The sequence below is a fragment of the Bufo bufo genome, chromosome 3, assembly GCF_905171765.1.
Source record: "Bufo bufo chromosome 3, aBufBuf1.1, whole genome shotgun sequence".
Taxonomy (NCBI): Eukaryota; Metazoa; Chordata; class Amphibia; order Anura; family Bufonidae; genus Bufo; species Bufo bufo.
This window is the reverse complement of record NC_053391.1, coordinates 410,388,612-410,409,263: the sequence shown is the minus strand read 5'-3', so window position 1 is coordinate 410,409,263 and position 20,652 is coordinate 410,388,612. Positions and strand designations below refer to the sequence as shown.

Here is a 20,652-nt window from a genome sequence, read left to right as displayed (position 1 = left end):
CCAGGTGAGAAAATCTGCCGTCCAATTGTCCACTCCAGGGATGTAGACCGCTGAGTTCACCGGAACGTGGGCTTCAGCCCACTGTAGGATCTTTGCTGATTCCTGCATCACCGCAAGGCTGCGGGTCCCCCCTTGGTGGTTGATATAAGCCATGGCATTGTCAGACTGTACCCTTAGTGGATGGACCTCCAGGAGAGGGGTCCAATGCCGAAGTGACAGATAAATGGCCTGGAGCTCCAAGATGTTGATTGGCAGTTTGGACTCCGATGGAAACCAAACGCCCTGGACTGTCCGGGTGGCGAAGACTCCGCCCCAACCTTGAAGGCTGGCGTCGGTGGTGATGACTGTCCATGTCACTGGGAGAAAGGACTTACTCACTTCCAGATGCGATCCACCACCTGAGTGCCGACCGTACCTGTCGAGACAGGTGGATACACTGATCCAGGGAATCCGGGGATTTGTCCCAGGACGACAATATGGCACGTTGAAATTACCGGGTGTGGAATTGAGCGAATTGAACTGCCTCGAAGGAGGCTACCATCGCACCCAGTATCCGCATACAATTGCGAATTGACGGGCTTCGGTGCTGGAGAAGGAGACGGACCGACCGCTGAAGATCCAGCCTCTTGTCCGGGGGGAGGCGTACCAACGCCGCGCTCAAATCCAATATGCCGAGGAACCTGATCTGTGTGGAGGGACGCAGGGAAGACTTCTGCAGGTTCACCAGCCAGCCGAAGCGAGAGAGCGTGTCCAAGGTGATCCATAGATTTCCTTCGCACTGAGCGACTGTCGGAGCCTTTATCAGGATGTCGTCCAGATAGGGGAGCAGAGTGATGCCCCTGGATCGCAGAAGGGCAAGGAGCTGGAGCGAGTACCTTCGTGAATACCCACGGAGCTGGCGCCAAGCTGAAGGGCAGGGCGACAAACTGGTAATGGCACGACTGAATAGCAAAACTGAGAAAGCGTTGGTGGGCGGCTGCGATAGGGATGTGCAAGTAGGCGTCCTGAATATCTATGGATGCTAGGAATTCCCCTTGAACGAAGGTAGCAACCACGGAGCGAAGGGACTCCATTCAGAAACGTTGAACACGGAGAAACCGGTTTACCACCTTGAGATCTAGAACCGGGCGGACAGCGCGCTCTCTTTTGGCAAACACAAACAGGTTTGAATAAAAACCCATAAATCTTTCCTCCAGAGGAACCGGAGTTATCACACCCCATGCAAGGATAGATTGAACTGCCTGGAAGAACACCGCAGCCTGAACTGGATACCTGGGGGGTTGTGAGAGGAAAAAACGGTTGGGAGGGGTGGAAGTGAACTTTATTTTGTAAACCGAGGTTACGACCTCGAGTGTCCATGCATCCGAGATGTGAACCCGCCATGTCTCCTGAAAAAGGAGGAGATGACTCCACACCTGCGAGGGCGCACCTTCATGTGGAAGACCCAGTTGGGGTTTAATAGTGGTTTTTTTCCGCTGGTCCTGTGTGGGCGGCCTGGCAGACATGTTAGCCGCCGGATGGGTGCCAGAGAAGGGAAGGCCCGCAAGTGATTGCTTAGAGGAGGAATCGCTCCTCGGCGGAGAGATACCGCGAGGGCCGAGGAGCGCGCGACCATAGCCCCAGCGTCCAGGGCCGCCTCACAAAGATATTTCCCTGCCTGAGAGATTTGAACGGCCAAGGATTGGAGCTCAGCTGGGGGAAGATCCGCCGCCAAGTCCTGGTTCAAACGGAGGGCCCACTCCAAGACCGCCTTGGCCACCCAGGCAGAAGCGAAAATGGCCCGTAGTGCTGAGCCACTGGCCTTAAAGACGGACTTGGCGAGGGACTCTATGCGACGGTCCACAGGGTCATGGAGAGAGGATCTGTTGGCTACTGGAATAGCTGTATTTTTAGCAAGGCGAGCGACCGGAGGATCCACCTTCGGAGGAGAGGACCATTTCGCCACGCACCCAGTGGGAAAAGGATAGAGCAGGTCCAGCCGCTTTGGGACCAGAAAGCGCAAACCTGGCTGGTCCCATGCCTTGGCGACAACCACAGAAAAGTCATTGTGCAAGGGGGAAGTCTTGGGGGCATGCTTCAAGCGCAGAAAAGACACCCCCTGGTGGCTGGTGGTCCTGCACCTGGAAAGTGTCCCGGACGGCAGATACCAGGCTATCCACTATGGATGCAATTTGGGAAGACTGTTCCGGACCCACGTCCGAGTCTGAATCCACAATCTCCCCCTCCGACATTGCGTCTCCCAGGAGGGGACACCTGTGATTGGGAACCGGGAGGGGATGCTGAGGTGTCAGAGGAGGAATAGTGTCCTTGTTAGGAGGCCTGCCCCTGGAGTGGACGCCCCGAGACGGTGCTGACTGCGCAGGTGGCGATTTATCAACCAAACGACCCATCAGAGAAAGGGTGGATTGGGATATCTTAGATAGGTCCTCCACTGCTCGGGACAGGGCCCGTGCCCAGTCTGGTTCCACACTGACAGATTGTGCTCGGCATGCCATGCGCCCAGACAGGACCAGAGTCTGCCTGTCCACGAGGGAATTTTACCTTGCAAGTAGTGCAAGCATAGTAGGTGGCCCTGCGGGTGGCCTGAGGGGAAGTACTGATTGGGTCAGACATGGTGTGCTGATAGCGCTCAATGCTGGAGGGGGTAGCGATATTCCTACCAGAATGTCCGGTGAACCCAGGTCCTGTGTTCCCGACAGAGAACTGCAGAGGTTAGCGGCTGGAGGAAGGAGGGAAGGTACTGTCGCGGCAGGAAAGCTAGCCCCCCCCCCCCCCCCCCCCCACCACCACCTCAGGACACGGAGGAGCATGACTGGCGCAAAACTGACAATTGCAGCGCTCTGCCCTCTAGCCACACACCCCTGCCATGATCCAACACGCATTCTGTGGCGCATCGGGATCCCGACAGGACAGAATAACTAGGGGGGAAAAAAAAATAAGTCCATAGGCGACCCAGCGGCGGGGAGGTGAGGGCAGAATGAAGCGCTGGAGAAAAAACAGTGCCCCCAGTACCCTAAATAGCAGAGCCACCAGGCTCATATTAAGGCCGGCCCGTGAAAGACTTAACCCTGCATAACCAGCAGCGGCGCGAATGGTGTCCGCCTGAAGTAGTGGTATCGCTACCCCCTCCGCGATGCCTGCTGTCCAAGTCTGGGACCAGGCAGACGGTTGAGACTGGCGAGGGAAGTGGGAGAGAGATACTCACCTGCCTTCATCTGTGTTCTTCGCCCTTCCATTATGAACCAGCAGGGCCACCTCCACGATCGCTGGAACAGAAGTGGCAGGGAACTGGTGAGGGAAGGGCTTGGAAAACAGGTGGCACTTGCGCTGGCAGGAAGCAGGGGAGTGAGGCTGCCCTGGTCCACCTTTTCATCTTGGGGGAGGCAGGGCGGTGGGACAACCAACACCGGCCAGCCTCCCCGGGTAAACAGAGAGGCAATGCGACTCTGTTCCCCATCCAGAAGTGTAAATGGAGAAAAAATAAAAAAATAAAAAGGAAGCCTGCCTCCTACGACACTTAGCTAAAAACTGATATGCTCTCTCCAGGCTGGAGGGGGTATAGCTGGCAGAGGAAAAGCTAACAGTTTTCAGCCTAGTGTCGCCTCCTAGTGGCAGCAAACAGCTATACCCACGGTCCTGTGTCCCCCAATGATATGAGCGAGAAATGTAATTATTATTGGTAAACCCCTCTGAGGGCGCTGCCACATCACACTGCACTTAATTTTAGCATGCATTTTTGCAAGTGTTTTTTGCAGTGGCCTTATTTAGTCACATAATGTCTTATTTTTTCTTTTTCCTAGAGAAATCCATTGGAAAATTGCCACCAAAAAACACGCCCAGAGCATAAAACACTAGGAAGCTGACTTAAAAGCCGCTATAAATAAACTGCAGTATTTCCTATTGGCTAGCTTGTAACATTTGGCTGTGTTTTATGTCCCAAAATAAAAACCCTAACATGCTACAGCATGTCTGACAGACGTGGGTCCCACCTCTGGGACTTTCATGGAATGAACAGAGAGCTGCACATGCTTGGCCACTGCTTCATTCTCAGTGGTTGCAGGAAGGAGGTTGGAGGATCCCCGTTCTGGAGACAGACACAAGTCCCATAGGTGAGACCCGAATCTACTAGACACTTACATCATATACGGTGGATATGTCATGCAAGCCTAAGACGGGAGAACACCTTAAAACAGGAAAAGGCTGTGGCCACACCGTGTTTTTGGCCTTTATCAGATCTACAGTATATATGAGCATACCTGATAATGTCCAGCATTGCATACTGTAATGAACCCATGGCCTTCTACTTTGCAGGCATGTCCTAGAAGTTCACTATTATGTTGCAGTTGGCATTAAAACATGTTCCTACAGCAGCAAATAAAAACTGCTTTTATTTTTTTTTTTTTATGTAAAAAACCTGCAGGTAAGTACAAGTGTTCCCATTGGTAGTGGTCCAGCTTTCTGCTGCACCCTGTGCTTTTACCCTGAGGTGTATTGGTCAAATCCAGCAAGTCTGTGGAGTTTCATAAGTGGACTACTATTACAGAGTCCGACGCGAATCCTCTAGTATAAGACTAGGCCTATATCAAATTTACAGGGTTTGACCAAAAAAATTTAATCTCATCTAGCCCTGCAACACCCTAAAATAAGAAATGATCTTATACTCCCCCATTTCTCCAGCACTGCGGCGTTGGTCCAGTACTTTGCTGCTTGCTTACAAACTGCAGCGAGGGCACATGACCGCTGCAGCCAATCGTTGTACTCAGCGGTCACGTTCCAAACACCTGCACATCTCAGTGTCTGACAGGTAAAAGGAATGTCACTTGAGTTGAGCAAATCTATCTTTTGGCAGGTTCGAGTTCGGGGGTTTAAGTGAATTACGTAAGGGATTCCGTACTCACGGAAATCCATTACGTAATTCAATGCCGGCATGCCAAACTAAACACCTTTAGAGGCATTCCATTTTGCATTCTGTCATAATACAAGTGTATGGCCAGCAGAACTGAGCCCTCGGAGCTGGCCACACACTTGCTGGCATTGAATTACGCGAGAACAGAATCCATTACGTAATTCACTTACTCGACTCTAGTAGCTAATCACTGTTCTCAGCAATAGACCATTGAGGACAGTGGCTGCAGCCGTCAGATACCATATACTGGCACATCCCCAGTGTGTGGACAAGCAGTGGCAGGAGTTCGTATAAGACCATTTTGTATTGATCTTTGTTGAGATTAACTCCGACAACACCTTTAAGTATCACAAAGACAAAATTGTATTACTTAGCGTGGCAGAAATGTACAGAAAATGTAAGATAAGATCTTGAACAGACAGACGGAAGGGGTGTCCCCAAGGGAAGTTCGTTCAGGTTTAGTAAACTAGGAAACACCTGCAAAAGCCATCCTTACAGTCTGGCAATGAGGAGATCAGCTGCTGCAGGACGCACAGTAAGAAAACATATTGCACTTTTCCTCCCTCCGAACCACTCACAAATGTGCTGTATTCGGCCAAATATATGTTCCAGCGGAGGAAGCACTCCTTAAATCACTGACTTAAATCACATGGTGACTGCTTATCCTGCTATACATAGACCGGCCTCATATGTCTTGGCAGACCACTAATCACATTATGCCATTCACAAGCAAAAAATGTACTAGAAAGGAGGCATTTTATTTTAATATAATTAGCATTGTTTACACCAGGAAAAAAGGCTTTGCAACAATATACGGTATGACACTTATGTGATTCCCTTTAGATGTTCTAAAAGGGCAGTCAATGATCAAGAATTAACAGATCAAAGGGAAAGGGCATTGCACCTACAGTAACAATAGAAGAACCATTAGGCCCCTTTCAGATGAGCGAGTTCCACACACTGGACTCGCAGCGTGTGTATGCGGCAGCTCCCGTCCTCACCTCCCCGCACTGACGGGAGTCGCATAGCAGCATATTAATTTGTGATGCTATGTAACCCTTACAGCTTTGGAATCTATTATATAAACACTGACATAATGCAATTTTTTTGCAGTGCGGGCAGATCACAAACCTATTCCAGTTCAATGGCTCTGCATCTGTATGCGGCAGCCACATGGATGGTGCCCGTGCAAACTGAAAGGGCAGCACATGAGCCCTAACGCTTAAACATCCAGCAGAGAACAGTCTGCAGGATCTCTCTGTATTCCTGCATTGCTGGAAGCTACAGCATTGCCATCCAGCCCCATTAACTATAATGGAGACCGGCAGAGATCCTGCAAATATGCCGAGAATCAGCCGGATAAAAAACGCTGAGCGCAGCCGGTTCTTGGCATATTTTCCTAGTTACGGCCGGTTCGCCGCCATTTAATGGGGCCAGAAGGCAATGCAGGAATACAGAGAGAGATTTGGAAGGCTGTTCCCTGCTGGATGTACAAGTGCTAGTGTGAAACTAGCCTTACCTATTCAATGCCCTGCCACTCCAGCAGTACTGCTCCCTGGCCTGACGTTCTTGATCCCAGAAAACCCCCATCATTTTATACTGCTGATTTCTCTCCAATATGCTTTGCTTTTTCAGAGCTTGTGGTTTGAGTTTATATGGCGCAGCTGTATAGGAGATTCCTTCAGCTTTTGGATTTGATGGAACAACAACAGCACAGCATACAGTGCTACTTTTTTTCTGACAAAATGACAGACACCATGAAGTGTCCACCAAATCCGACATCCATCACAGCTTGAACACCAAAGTGATCTCAAAAGCTGTTTAGTGACATCTGACATGATCTTTACTGAATTGCTCTGTATGTAATATGTCAAAAGGCAGATTATACAGAGGACCTGTCACGTCTTAGTAACTCCTTCCACCCCCCTTGTAATAATTATGGAGTATCTATTCTTGTGACTCTTTGTTGTGCCATTCCTCCATTATTTCTGCTAGAAGTTATGAAGTAGTTTGCAATGAAGGTCCAGATGAGTGTTGCATACTGCCAGGGCCGGTACAAGGCAGGGGCCGAAGGAGCGGGTGCCCTGGGCGCTACCATTTGCGGACAGGAGGGGGGCGCAGGTGAAGTGCCAGCAGCAGTGGCGTCGCCAGGGGGGGGCCAGAGGGGGCCACGGCCCCCCCTACATCATGCTGTGCCCCCCCCAACTAAAATGACCCCCCCCCCCCCAAGTGAGCAGCCGCCGCCGGCACAGGGAGATGAGCGCTTCCATTGCGCTCATCTCCATTGTAAACTGTCTGTGCCAGCGGAGGTGCAGGGAAGGGAGAGGCGTGTCCCTTCCCTTTGCTCTGATAGGCTGGAGGCAGGCACCAAAGTGGAGGAGAGGCCCCGCCCCCTAATTACTCCTGTTTACCTTTCTAAAGCTAAAGGACCTTTGATGATGTCATCACAGGTCCTGTAAGGGAACTGCACAGTGTAAAGTGTAGTTCCCAGGTTAGAACAGTGCATCTGCCAGGACCTGTGATGACATCATCTTCAACATCACAGGTCCTGCAGAATCTAGCAAAGGAACTGCACCAAAAATGGTGTAGTTCCTAGGTTTCAAAGGTACATCTGCCAGGACCTGTGATGACATCATCACAGGTCCTTCAACCCCTAACAGCAAGTATTAAAAGTTCACAAGCAGCTCTGTATTGATCCATACAGACTGGAATGGAGAGGTAAGAGGAGGTCCTCCACTTTTCATCATTTACCCCCCCCCCCCCCCTCCATGCCCTGTTTTTACTCATTGCTCACTCATGTATACTACTTCAGACAGTTACCACTACCTCATGTACCTCACAGTGACTATAATGCATAACTGACCACATATTTCTATAAACACTGCATCTACAGTATTATACCTTCTATGTGTCACATCAATACACTGCTCTGTATATATATATATATATATATATATATATATATATATATATATATATATATATATATACACACACATACATGCACACACACTGCATATATTACACAGTATTATACATGCAATATGTACAGATATATAGTATATACCGCAGTGCACTGATATGTGAGGTATGAGGTATAATAGATGCTGTGTGTACAGATATCAGTACACTTCTGTATATACTATATATGTGAGGTACGAGGTATAATAGATGCAGTGTGTACAGATATATAGTATATACAGCAGTGTACTGATATGTGAGGTACGAGGTGTCAATACACTGCTGTATTTACTATATACCTGTACACACTGCATCTATTATACCTCGTACCTCACATATTACACTACTGTATATACTGTATACACTGCATATATTATACCCCGTACCTCACATATCAGTACACTGCTGTATATACTATATACCTGTACACACTGCATCTATTATACCCTGTACCTCACATATCAGAACACTAGGGAATATACTATATACCTGTACACACTGCATCTATTATACCGCGTACCTCACATAACTGTACACTGCTGTATATAATATACATCTGCATCTATTATACCTCTTTTGTGTGCCAGGGCTGTTTTGTAATCCCATTCCGGCCCTGATGGCATAAATTATAAAACGCAGCAGCAAGAATAGTTCATGGAACAAAGGGAGGGGCTATAAAAGGGGAATGGGGGCCCAATTTAGATTCCTGCTATGGGGCCCAGTGATTTTTATGTACGCCCCTGGCTGCAGGCACTAGGCCGGCAGCCTATCAGAGGCCGGCGCAATGACGTCATCGTGCCGCCTGAGCCTTACATTACAGCGTGGGACACAGGAAGAGGCTGCATCGCATCGCTGACACTTAGGTAAGTATAAGTGTTTTTTTTTTGTTTTTTTTTACAATAGTGTTACTGGCACATTGGGGGGGCTTATTACAAAACTGGCACATGATGATTGGGGGGACTTTATACTGGCACATGATGATGGGGGGGAACTTTATAGTGTCTGTGACTTTCAAAGTCCCACAGTCCTTTGTTCTATTGCTTTAAGTATATTCTTGTTTTGAAACAACATTGATTCTTTCTTAAAAACGGGGGGGGGGGGGGGGGGCGCAGTTTGCCATCTTCGCCCTGGGCACCAAATGGCCTTGTCCCAGCCCTGCATACTGCTAGTATAGAATTTATAATTTCTAGTAGGAATAATAAAGGAATAGCACAACAAAGCGTCATAAGATTAGATGCTCCAGAATTTTTACATGGGGAATACACGCAGTTACTACAACAGACATGTCACACCGCAACGAGCCTGACATGCTAAACCTTCGGACTTTATCATACTCACCCCAGCAAGACATTTTTCCAGTGTATCCAATATAATCAGCTGAGACAAGTATAAATTCTTTTCAGCAGCTTCTCCGTATATCTTCTGTAGGAAACACACATTAAGACAGATTTTACAGACAGCCATATTAATATTTCTATTACGCTATAAATATATAACGAAAAAAATGTATTTTTCAGTGTTTACATTGACTGGACTACAGGGACAAAACGGTCATCATGCAGCAACCAATACAGAAAAATAAGGAAGGAGCGAATAAATAACATATGTGCCTCACTGTATACTAACAACTGTACGTGTGTCGCACCCACATAATAGACACTTTTTAATATGGCAGTTTGAATCATGCAGATGCAACATTACTGGAAAAATGGTTTGCTTTTTTTGTCTTTTTTTTAGAAAACTGCAGAAAAGTGTGCATAGCTGGGCCTAGGTACAAAGGGGGAGATTTATAAAGACCCGCCGTAGATTTCTGGCTTCATTTGCACCAAAAAAACAATGTAAATGAAGATAAATTTGTCTCGGGTATTGGCCACGCGCCCTTTTCATGCCCCCTTTTGGAAAAGTGGTGAGGACGGCATAAAAAAATTAAATAAAAATAAATTTAAAAAAAAGAGGCCCATGTGACTTTTTTCTCAAAAGTTGCTTTTAAAAGGTCACAAAACATACAGTTTGCGACTGCTTAGATAGATAGATAGATATGAACTAGAAGCCTGTATAGTCTTTAGGACTTCATACACACTAGTGTATTGTAAGCGGATTGGACGACAGTCTAGTGTCTATGGGGAGTTCCCGAGTCCTCCCCGACAGACGATGACGACGGACAGAAGAATCAGGCGAAGTGAATGTTTTCGCCTGATCCTTTTGGGAGATAAGCCGCCACCTGAGCTGCCCAACAGCGCCTTTTCCTCTCTTCCCACTGAATACACAAACTAGCTTGGCTGAAATGAATGTGTATGCTCACAGCAGCTACTGAATGTATGGCCTGCTTTAGCCTTAAAAGGGTTTGCAGACTTTCATACTGACGACGTATCTGCAGAATAGGTCATCAGTATCTGATTGGTAGGCGTCCGACACCTGCTACCCCCCACGATCAGTGGTTTGAGGAGCTCACGGCACTTCTGTGAGAGATGCCGCCTCCTCACAGCTTAGCAAGCACAGTGTGGTACATTGTATAGCAGCTGTGCCTAGGTCACATGACCAATGAATGTGACATCACTGGCCTGGGGTGAGCTGCAGGAAGGCCAAGGCACTCACAGGAGCGCTGCTGCCTCCCTAAAACTGCTGATCAGTGGGGGCCCCAGCTGTCGGACCCCCACCAATCAGATACTAATGACTTATCCTGAGAATAGGTGATCAGTATGAAAAAGTCTGAAAACCCCTTTAATATTTAGCATACCCCAACAACACAGCATAGCCCGCTACACAGAACCTCATTATGCAGACAGAGGTTTTAATCTTACCATGATGTTCACGTTCTTGAGGATGTGTGTAAGTCCACTTATGACCAGGGAGAATTTGTACTTGGAAATGTTTATGAGACACTCCTTGTTGTGCTCCATGCTGACTTTGGTGTGTGTATTCTGCTGCCCGGCTTTAATTGGAAGCTGCGGAAGAGAAGAAGAAACAATGAACACATATAGAAGCCTTCGGACTAGGATATGTTCCCAACTGAAAGCTCCAGGCTCAGCCCTCTCAAATTACTAAAGGGAACCTGTCAGCAACTTTTGGCATATGAAACGAATGGCATGGCGCTGCAGGTCACATTGCACCGAAACGCGCTGACAGTGATGTCTCCAGTAAAGCTCTCAGCAGTGCTGTTTGGCAGAAATAAAACTTTGTAAAAGTACCTGCCTGTATGTAGGTGACTTACCTGGAGTCATCAGGGCACCTCACAGCAATGCTAGAGATGACATTACTATCTTATTTTCGGCGGCCCCATAAAATGAATGGAAGGCGGCTGCACATGCGCAGTGCGCCCTCCACTACTTTCCCTGCTCCTGCTCCATTCTCGGTGTAGGACACACACCTATCAGACAATGGGGGCATATCCAAACTATATGCCCCCCATTGTCTATGATGGGCCAACCCCTTCAAAGGGGTTGGCCACTTTCTGACTACTTGGGACCAATGTGTAGGTAAGATAACTACAGTATATGGCACGTGCTAATATATACTTGTTGCCGTATCCCCTTTTTAGGTAAATCTTCTGTGCTGTTCACATACAGGTCCTGTCCGTAAGATGGCCCCCGATGGAGACTTAGCCTCCTAACAATGTGCAGAATGGATGCGGACCCATTTTGCGGATGTGTGAATGGACCCTTATGAAGAGACATAACAGAGGACCTGTCACCACTCCTGACACACTTAAATAAATTATGTATCTCATAAAACCACAAATCTGGAGCATGTTTCCTTAGTCTTCATTGTGCAGTCCATCTATTATTACTCCTAGAAAGACTTGAATAGAGTCTCAACTGCCTATAGCCATTCCCATTTGCCAAAGTATTGGGGGGGGGGGGTCATTTATTAAGATTTGAGTTTTAAACGACAGTCTAAACTCCTGGCGCTGGTAGTGGATACGGTGAAATTACGTACAGGTGCTTGCCTCTACATAACTTCAGCGCATCCATCAGAGGTCTAAATCTGGCAACCAATCAACGCGCAGCCCGCAGCCTACATCAGTGACCATAAGTATGAAAAACTAAAAAATTATTGCTTCTTGTTTGATAATTCTATGATTCCATTTTGCCCGTGAACAGCCTGCCGTATCCGTCACTGCCAGAATTCCGCCCAGCCTCGATCACTATAAATGAGATCTGGCCGCAACCTGGCAAATATGCAGAGAATCAGCCGGCTCTCCACTGGTCCCCATTATAGTGAATGGGGTCGGTGGGTGTCAGGTAGCTTGCGGCAGTGCCAGATAGGGTTGTTTCAGCTAACGAATTTTCAATACTTTTGCCTGGTATCGACCTCGATACCAGGATTTGCCTTTTTCGATACTAGGCTTCGCTATTGCGCAGCCTAGTATCAGAGAACATGGAGCACGCTGCTCTCAGCGCGCTTCGTGTTCTCCTCAGCAGCACAGGGGAGAAGGAAGCAGTCTCTCCCTCCCCCCTGTGCCGCTGCCACCAATGAGGAGAGAGGGGCGGGCGCACTGCGCCACCAATGAAAGTAAATGTTTAATACAAATCCAGGAGGCGGGTGCTGGCGGGGAGCTGCGATTAGCGGCAGTTAACCCCTCAGGTGCCGCACCCGCCTCCTGTATTAAATGTTAATTATATTATCATTGGTGGCGCAGTGCGCCCTCCCCCTCTGTATTAAAATCATTGGTGGCAGTGGCCACAGGGTCCCCTCCCCTGCTCCTCATTGGTGGCAGTGGCAGCTTCTGATCGGAGCCTCAGTGTAATCCCGAAGCTCCGATCGGTTACCATGGCAGCCAGGACGCTACTGAAGCCTGGCTGCCATGGTAACCTCCCTGGTGCTGTGTGTACTATGCACAGGGCAGCAGGGAGTGTGTGAAGTCCTATTCACCCTAATAAAGCTCTATCAGGGTGAATAGGACAAGGGATTAAAAGATCCCAGGTTCTGGCCCCTAAGGAGGGAAATAGTTATTAAATTTAAAAAAATATTAAGTATAAATCACCCCCTTTCCCGATTTTACATATAAAATATATAAACAATAAATAAATAAACATATGACATATCGAAAAAAGTCCAAACTATTAAAATTATTGAAAAAATTTCCTATGCGGTGAGCGCCGTAATTCGCCATTTTTTTTGTCACCTTGTCCTCCCAAAAAATAGGATCAGACTGTTCTATTATGGGCCGGACGTTACATAAAATGTGGAATGCACACAGCTTTTTGGTGTTTTATTTTTTCCGCGTGCTATCGAATGGTATCGAGTATCACAATACTTTTTTTATGGTATGGAAACCAAATCAAAATTTTGGTATCGAAACAACCCTAGTGCCGGACCCAGACATCTCTGGCAGTCTTCCTACTAAGCCTTAGGGCTCATTCAGATGACCGTATGCTGCCCACAAAAATGCGGATCCGTTTTTTTGCAGACAGTACATGTCTGCAAAAAAACGGATTGCATTCCGTTTTTTTGCTGACTTTAATGGGGCCATGTCCTGATTTTCACTGACAAGTATAGGACATGTTTAATTTGTTTTGCTGAGCCGTGCAATGGAAGAAAAGGCCCCATAGAAGTGAATGGGACAGCATCTAATCCGCAATAAAAAAGGATCCACATTTTTACGGACAGCATATGAGCACTTACTCTGCTTGATAATTGATCACTTTTGCACGATTTTACTAATTTCTAAACGATTATCTACGCGTGTAAAGGGGCCTTAAGACTACTGGTCAACTTCACACAAGATTAGTAATCCTCGATCCTCTCTTCTACAGACTTGTAACTAAAGCAACCCTGTGGTCCAAGGGGAAAAAAATATATAAAAATCACATTAACTGGGAATGAACAGAACACATGTCTGGTGCCCTCCTTTTGCTTTTTTCAGCTGCAGATCTGCTGAATCCCAGGCTTCTGTTCTGTTATCCAAGATGGCTGTACCAGTTCTCAGAGTCCCTAATGCACACTGCTAGGGTAGCAAGAAGTGCCCCACAATACCAAATGCACTAGACAAGCTGTCTTGGATAAGAGGAGCCCGAGATCTGGCGGATCTGCCACTGAACAGAAATATGAAGGCACCATGTAAGTGTTCTGTTCGTTTCCCAATTGTTTTCTTGAATCGACGGGCCGCTTTAAAACGGCTTTTAGATCATCAGAAAAGGTCAGTGTCTGAACGGTGAGGGTCCACCAATCCGCTATTTCAAGAGGCCATGGTGCTCCAGTGAGCATCACCGCCTTACCAAGCACACCACCGTCCACTAGATTGCGGCTGTGCTTGACCATGTGAACAATAAGTAGGAAGAAACAGCGGTCTCTTCAAAGAGTGACCGATGGGGGGGGGGGGGTCTGTGCCGAGAGTGGTACCCCCACCAATATGATAGTGAGGACCAATCCTGAGGATCGGTCATCAGTATTAAACACTCGGAAAACCCCTTTAATGAAACTAAAGGTGGCCATAAGCTTTAGAAACATTCAGCAGAGTAGCCATGTGTCGGGGAATAAGACGCTACCAACTCCAATGCCATCAGTTTATCCTCATGGGAACAAAGGACCGTTCTTTCCCAGTCAGAGTTCCCCATATGCATAGGATGATTAGCCCGGCCTGCAGAACTTCCTTTAGGTTCCTTTAAATGAAATGGAGGAGACATTCCCCTTTAACATAACAATTTAATGTACATTCATGGTGGATGTGACGTTATTACTGACTGCTCACATGGCGAGTTCTTACAATTTAGTACATTCTCATTTAGGGCTCATACACATGACCATTGGGTGTTGTGCAGTCTGCAAATTGCAGATCCGCAAAACACGGATACTGGCCATGTGAATTCCGCATTTTATGGTATGGCCGGCCCTTAATAGAACAGTCCTATCCTTGGGTAATGTGGACAATAATAGGACATATTCTATTTTTCTGCAGAGACAGAATTTGTGGCCCCATCGAAGTGACTAGTTCCACATACAGACCGCAAAAAAAACAAAAAAAGAAGCAAACAGACACCCTTTATTTAAAGCCTTTGTCAAAGTTTGTATTCTTGATTGGAAAGAATAACGCAGCCCCAATCATCAAGATAAGCCCCAGCCATCAAGATAAGGCTACTTTCACACTAGTGGCAGAGTGAGCCGGCAAGCAGTTCCTTCCCTAGCTGGAACTGCCTGACTGATCCGGCAATCTGCATGAAAACGGACAGCATTTGTAGACTAATCCGTCTCACAAATGCATTGCAAGAACGGATCCATCTGTCCATTTGTCATGCGGACAAAGGGATCAGTTTCTATTTTTTTTTTTCACATTTTTACTAGTCTGCGCATCCGGCATTGCGGTATTTTGAATGCCGGATCCGGCACTAATACATTCCTATGGGAAAAAATGCTGGATCTGGCATTCAGGCAAGTTTTCCGTTTTTTCGGGCCGGAGATAAAACCGTAGCATGCTGCGGTATTACAGTATCTCTGTCCTGAAAAGTCAGACTGAACGGATTGCTCTCCATTCAGAATGCATGGGGATTAAACTGATCTGTTCTTTTCCGGTATAGAGCCCCTAGGAGGGAACTCAGTGCCGGAAAAGAAAAACGCTAGTGTGAAAGTACCCTAAGGCCTCTTTCACACGGGCGAGATCTCTGCGCGGGTGCAATGCGTGAGGTGAACACATTGCACCCGCACTGAATCCGAACCCATTCATTTCTATGGGGCTGTGCACATGAGCGGTGATTTTCATGCATTACTTGTGCGTTGCGTGAAAATTGCAGCATGCTCTATTTTGTGCGTTTTTCACACAACGCAGGCCCCATAGAAGTGAATGTGGCTGCGTGAAAATCACAAGCATCCGCAAGCAAGTGTGGATGCGGTGCGATTTTCACGCATGGTTGCTAGGAGATGATTGGGATGGAGACCTGATCATTATTTTCCCTTATAACATGGTTATAAGGGAAAATAATAGCATTCTTAACACAGAATGCTTAGTAAATTAGAGATGGAGGGGTTACATTTTTTTAAAAATAATTTAACTCACCTCATCCACTTGTTAGCGCAGCCCGGCTTCTCCTCTTCCTTCTTCTTTGATAATCTGTGAGGAGAAGGACCTGTGGTGACATCACTGCGCTCATCACATGGTCCGTCACATGATCCATCACTGTGGTGGCTATCATGTGATGGACCATGTGATGAGCGCAGTGGCGTCACCACAAGTCCTTTTCCTCACAGATCATCAAAGAAGAAGACCGAAGAGAAGCCTGGCTGCGCGAACAAGTGGATGAAGCGAGTTAAATTATTTAATTTTTTTAACCCCTCCAGCCCTATTTTACTAAGCATTCTGTATTAAGAATGTTATTATTTTCCCTTATAACCATGTTATAAAGGGAAAATAATAAAATCTACACAACACCTAACACAAACCTGAAGAAGTCCAGGTTCGGGTACCAAACATACGGATTTTTCTCACGCGCGTGAAAAACGCATTAAAACACTTTGCACTCGCGCGGAAAAATTGCACATTTTCCAGCGACGCACCCGCATCTTATCCGGCCCTCACGCGCTCCAAAAGAAGCCATTATAAATCAATGGGGGGCACCGGTACCTATTCAGATCAGTTGGTACAACTAACGGCCATGACGCTAGAGCGCCATATATTTGGAACTACCCTTTCCTTTCTGCTAATTTGGACTCTAATATTGCACAATGCAAATCTGACACATCCTTGCTCAAAAACCAATTTTAACAGAATACACACTTTTTTTTTCCAAAGCTGGTTATGCATCTAAAAAGTATCTCCACACCGGACTATACGTTCAATACGACAGGTTCCCTTTAATGCACCACCTCGTATAGTCCGCTTGTGTTTTTTCTGTTCTCCAAAAGTCCATGTCAAGTTCATTGCAACAAAGAAACATTTCAGTTCAATCTACAGCCTCAGTCTTAGTGAATGGAAAGCCAATTGGTGTGTGACCGCGGAAGAATGCTTTCATGGCCGATTCAAACAAAGTGTCGACTGTTTGGCGACTGCCGCATGGTGCTGACCCGATCTCATCGTCTCACACCCTCGGTTCGCTGTTAGTTTCTGACTGCTAAAGGCAATGCTCGGCAGGAGGCTTACTGCAGGTACTTCACTTACCGCCGCGCCATCAGTACACAATGATCTACTACAAATTACAAAACCCTCGAAATACAGAATCAAGGTGAAAGAGGGGAGCATTGAACTCGTCAACCAGGACCAGGCCAATTTTGTACATTTTTACTTTTTCCACCTCACCTTCCTTAAAGGGAACCTGTCACCTCCAAAACGCACATAAAACCGACATCATTACCTTACAGTAGCCCGCAGTGAGTTCACAATGATGTTTTTCATTCTTCCATCGATGGCTGCATACTGTAAAAAAGCTAATTTTTGATCACCCTTCTCGCTATCTTCAGAGTCAGCTTGAAGTCAAGGAGGCAACGGCCTCCTTGCTTCAAGCAAAAATAAGCCCACCCCTTACACGTCCTCTTCACTTTGATTGGCATCCTGCCTAAAGGCTGGGATTGCGCAAGTCTCGTGCATGCTTGGTGCGCTCCATGTGACTGCGCGATCCGGGCTCCCACAGTCAGCCAGCAGCTTTGTTCTCACTTACGCAATCCCAGCCTCTAGGCAGGATGCCAATCAAAGTGAAGAGGACTGGTAAGGGGCGGGCTTATTTTTACTTGAAGCAAGGAGGCCGTTGCCTCCTTGACTTCAAGCTGACTCTGACGATAGCGAGAAGGGTGATTAAAACTGCGTTTTGTTTTACAGTATGCAGCAACCGATGAAAAACATCATTGTGAACACACTGCGGGCTACTGTAAGGTAATGATGTCGGTTTTATGTGCGTTTTGGAGGTTCCCTTTAAAGGGCTTGTCTCACTAAAGCAAATAGCATTTATTAAGTAGAGAAGGTTAATACAAGGCACCTCCTAATGTATTGTGATTGTCCATATTGCTTCCTTTGCTAGTTGGATTCATTTTTCCCATCACATTATATGCTGCTCGTTTCCATAGATACAGCCACCCCGCAATCATGCTTGCACACTATAGAATAAAGCATCAGCCTATGTGCTCTCCTGCGGTCTCCGCCACCAGAGGCGCTGGGTCCGCCTCCCCACAGAGCCGGGGCCGCCTCCCCACTGCCGCTCTATTAGTAGGGTGAAAATGGCCATTCCTACATTGTTGTTTATAGCTTAAAAATGAAAAACCTTGTCTTTTTTTATTTTTCCATCAAAGGAGGTGTCAGAGCTTGTTTTATGTAGGTGCAGATTATTTGTACCATTCTGGGGATTGGAACATGCAACCCCATGTGCGGCCATCTCAGTGAGCAGGTCAAAGAAATAAGTAAAAAAAAAACAAACAGCAGGTGGCGCTACACAGATACATTTTATAGTATAACTATGGCTATACTAAAAAATTTTATTACATGCGATTACAAAAGTATTCAGCTCCAGGTGGTGGTTTGAAAACTTTAGAATATTTTTTGTGGGACAACCCCTTTAAGTACAAGGATAAGCGAGACGTCCTGGTACTGACCACTGTTCCACTGCCCTAGTACGAGGTATCACTACCCCTAAACCAGACTGCATCCTTGATTACAACAGGCACATGGGAGGGGTTGATCTTTCAGATCAGGTTCTGAAGCCATAAAGCGCCATGCGGAAAACGACGGTGTGGTACAAAAATTTGCCTGTGCACATTATACAGACGGCAATGTATAACTCGTATGCGTTATTTAGATATGCAGGCCAGACAGGTGCATTCTTTCCGTTTCGAGAGGTGGTGATGAAGGCCCTTATTTTTCAAAATCAGGAAGGGGAAGGCCCCAGTACTTCTGGAGGTAACAATGCCTCTATTGCAGTGTTTCCCAACCAGTGTGCCTCCAGCTGTTGCAAAACTACAACTCCCAGCATGCCTGCACAGCCAAAGGCTGTCCAGGCATACTGGGAGTTGTAGTTTTGCAACAGCTGGAGGCACACTGGTTGGGAAACACTGCTCTATTGTATCAGGTCAACATTTCCATGCTGAAGTCCCGCAAACAGGGAGGAAGGTAAGGACCCAAAAGAGATGCCAAGAGTTCCAAAATGGGGATAAGGAAGGATACCACTTACCACTGCGAAAGCGGCCATGAAAAACCTGACCTGTGCATGAAGAAATGCTTCAAACAGTACTAGGGTTGCACCGGGTATTAAACGTTCGATACCCGATCGATACTTTTGTACCCGGATCGATACGATACCGCAATTCGCTATTTTCCCATTCTAGGCTGTGCATCCTAGTATCTGTTAGAAAACATGATGTGCGCCGCTCTCAGCGCGCACCATGTTCTCCTGAGTCGGCACAGTGGAGAAGGAGTCCAAGTTCTAGCCCCCTAAGGGGGCTAAAAAGTAAAAAAAAAATTTTTTCCCAATTTTACATATAAAATATATAAATAATAAAAAATAAAAAAAACATATTACAATATCTCCTATGAGGTGAACGCCGAGACAGATAAAAAACAAAAAAATAAAAACACGCAACTCACCATTTTTTTGTCACCTTTTCAGCCTAAAAAATAGGCCGGACATAATATAAAATGCGGAATATACGCAGCTTTTTCGGTGTTTTATTTTTTTCATGTGGTATCAAATGGTATTGAGTATCGCAATACTTTTTTATGGTATTGAAATCTAATCAATATTTTGTTATCGTGACCACCCTAAACTGTACCACTCATCCGTGGATTATTCATTTGATCCTTTATGCACACTCATTACGCCTGATCTCTGTGTAGGCTTCATTACTGGTTTTGGCTCACAATAAGGGTCCATTCACACATCTGTAATGCATTGCGGATCCGCAATACACCCGGCCGGCACCCCCATAGAACTGCCTATTCTTGTCCGCAATTGCAGACAAGAATAGGACATGTTCTATTTTTTCCGGAGCCGTTGATCGGAAAGTTCGGGGCCGCGCACCGGAAATGCGGATGCGGACAGCACATAGTGTGGTCTCCACATCCATTCCTTCCCCAGAGAATGAATGGATCCGCACCCGTTCCACGGAATTACGGAACAGGTGCGGACACATTCACAGACGTGTGAACGGACCCTAACTGATGGAAATAACTGACCAGATAACTGGTGTGAACTCAGCCTTCACTTTTAATCAACCACTACGTATTCATTGCTGGAAAATACATGTTTGGTGAAAAGTGCCCTTTCCACCCCTTAAAATGTTCGTACAGAAGTGTAGTTTCCAAAGATGAGGGGTTTTCTACTGTTTGGGGACCTGAGGATTTTTTTACATGCAAGATCCGAATCCTCTGGATTAGGCCTGCACAATATATCGCCAAAGCAATTGTATCGCGATAATCGACGATTGCGATATGGTGATTTGGCAGACCCAAAAATGCTGCGATTACCTATACCAGTGATGGCGAACCTATGGCACGGGTGCCAGAGGCGGCACTCAGAGCCCTCTATGTGGGCACCCACGACCTGGAAAAAGTCTATGGCATAGCAATATGCTTTAGACTTTTCCTGCCATTCATCATCCCCAGGACACATTATAAACAGCACAGGCAGCGCATTAAATGTAGGCTATTAATCTATTATAGATAAATGATAAAGGACATGAAAGATATATTATATTGGTATTTAGGTTAAATTGCCGTGTCGGCACTTTGCGATAAATAAGTGGGAATTTGGTTGCAGTTTTGGGCACTCGGTCTCTAAAAGGTTCACCATCACTGACCTATATACAGAGGGAGGAGGGGCGGGGGGCCGGCATCTGTATTAGGAATGACAGCGGGCACCGATGCAGTCCCTGTA

The 20,652-nt window shown here is 46.6% G+C and overlaps 1 protein-coding gene across 4 annotated transcripts in view; it reads right to left on the bottom strand.

Moving 5' to 3' along the window:
* The window catches only part of NF1 (neurofibromin 1), a 259,226-nt gene that overhangs the window by 220,990 nt on the left and 17,584 nt on the right, over positions 1 to 20,652 (bottom strand). For all 4 annotated transcript variants that reach the window (XM_040424878.1, XM_040424880.1, XM_040424879.1 and 1 more), the window contains exons 2-3: positions 10,669 to 10,812; positions 9,206 to 9,289 (exon numbers count right to left, since the gene is read on the bottom strand). In XM_040424878.1, coding sequence (XP_040280812.1) covers positions 9,206 to 9,289; positions 10,669 to 10,812 — 228 coding nt within the window. The remainder of the gene's footprint in view (positions 1 to 9,205; positions 9,290 to 10,668; positions 10,813 to 20,652) is intronic.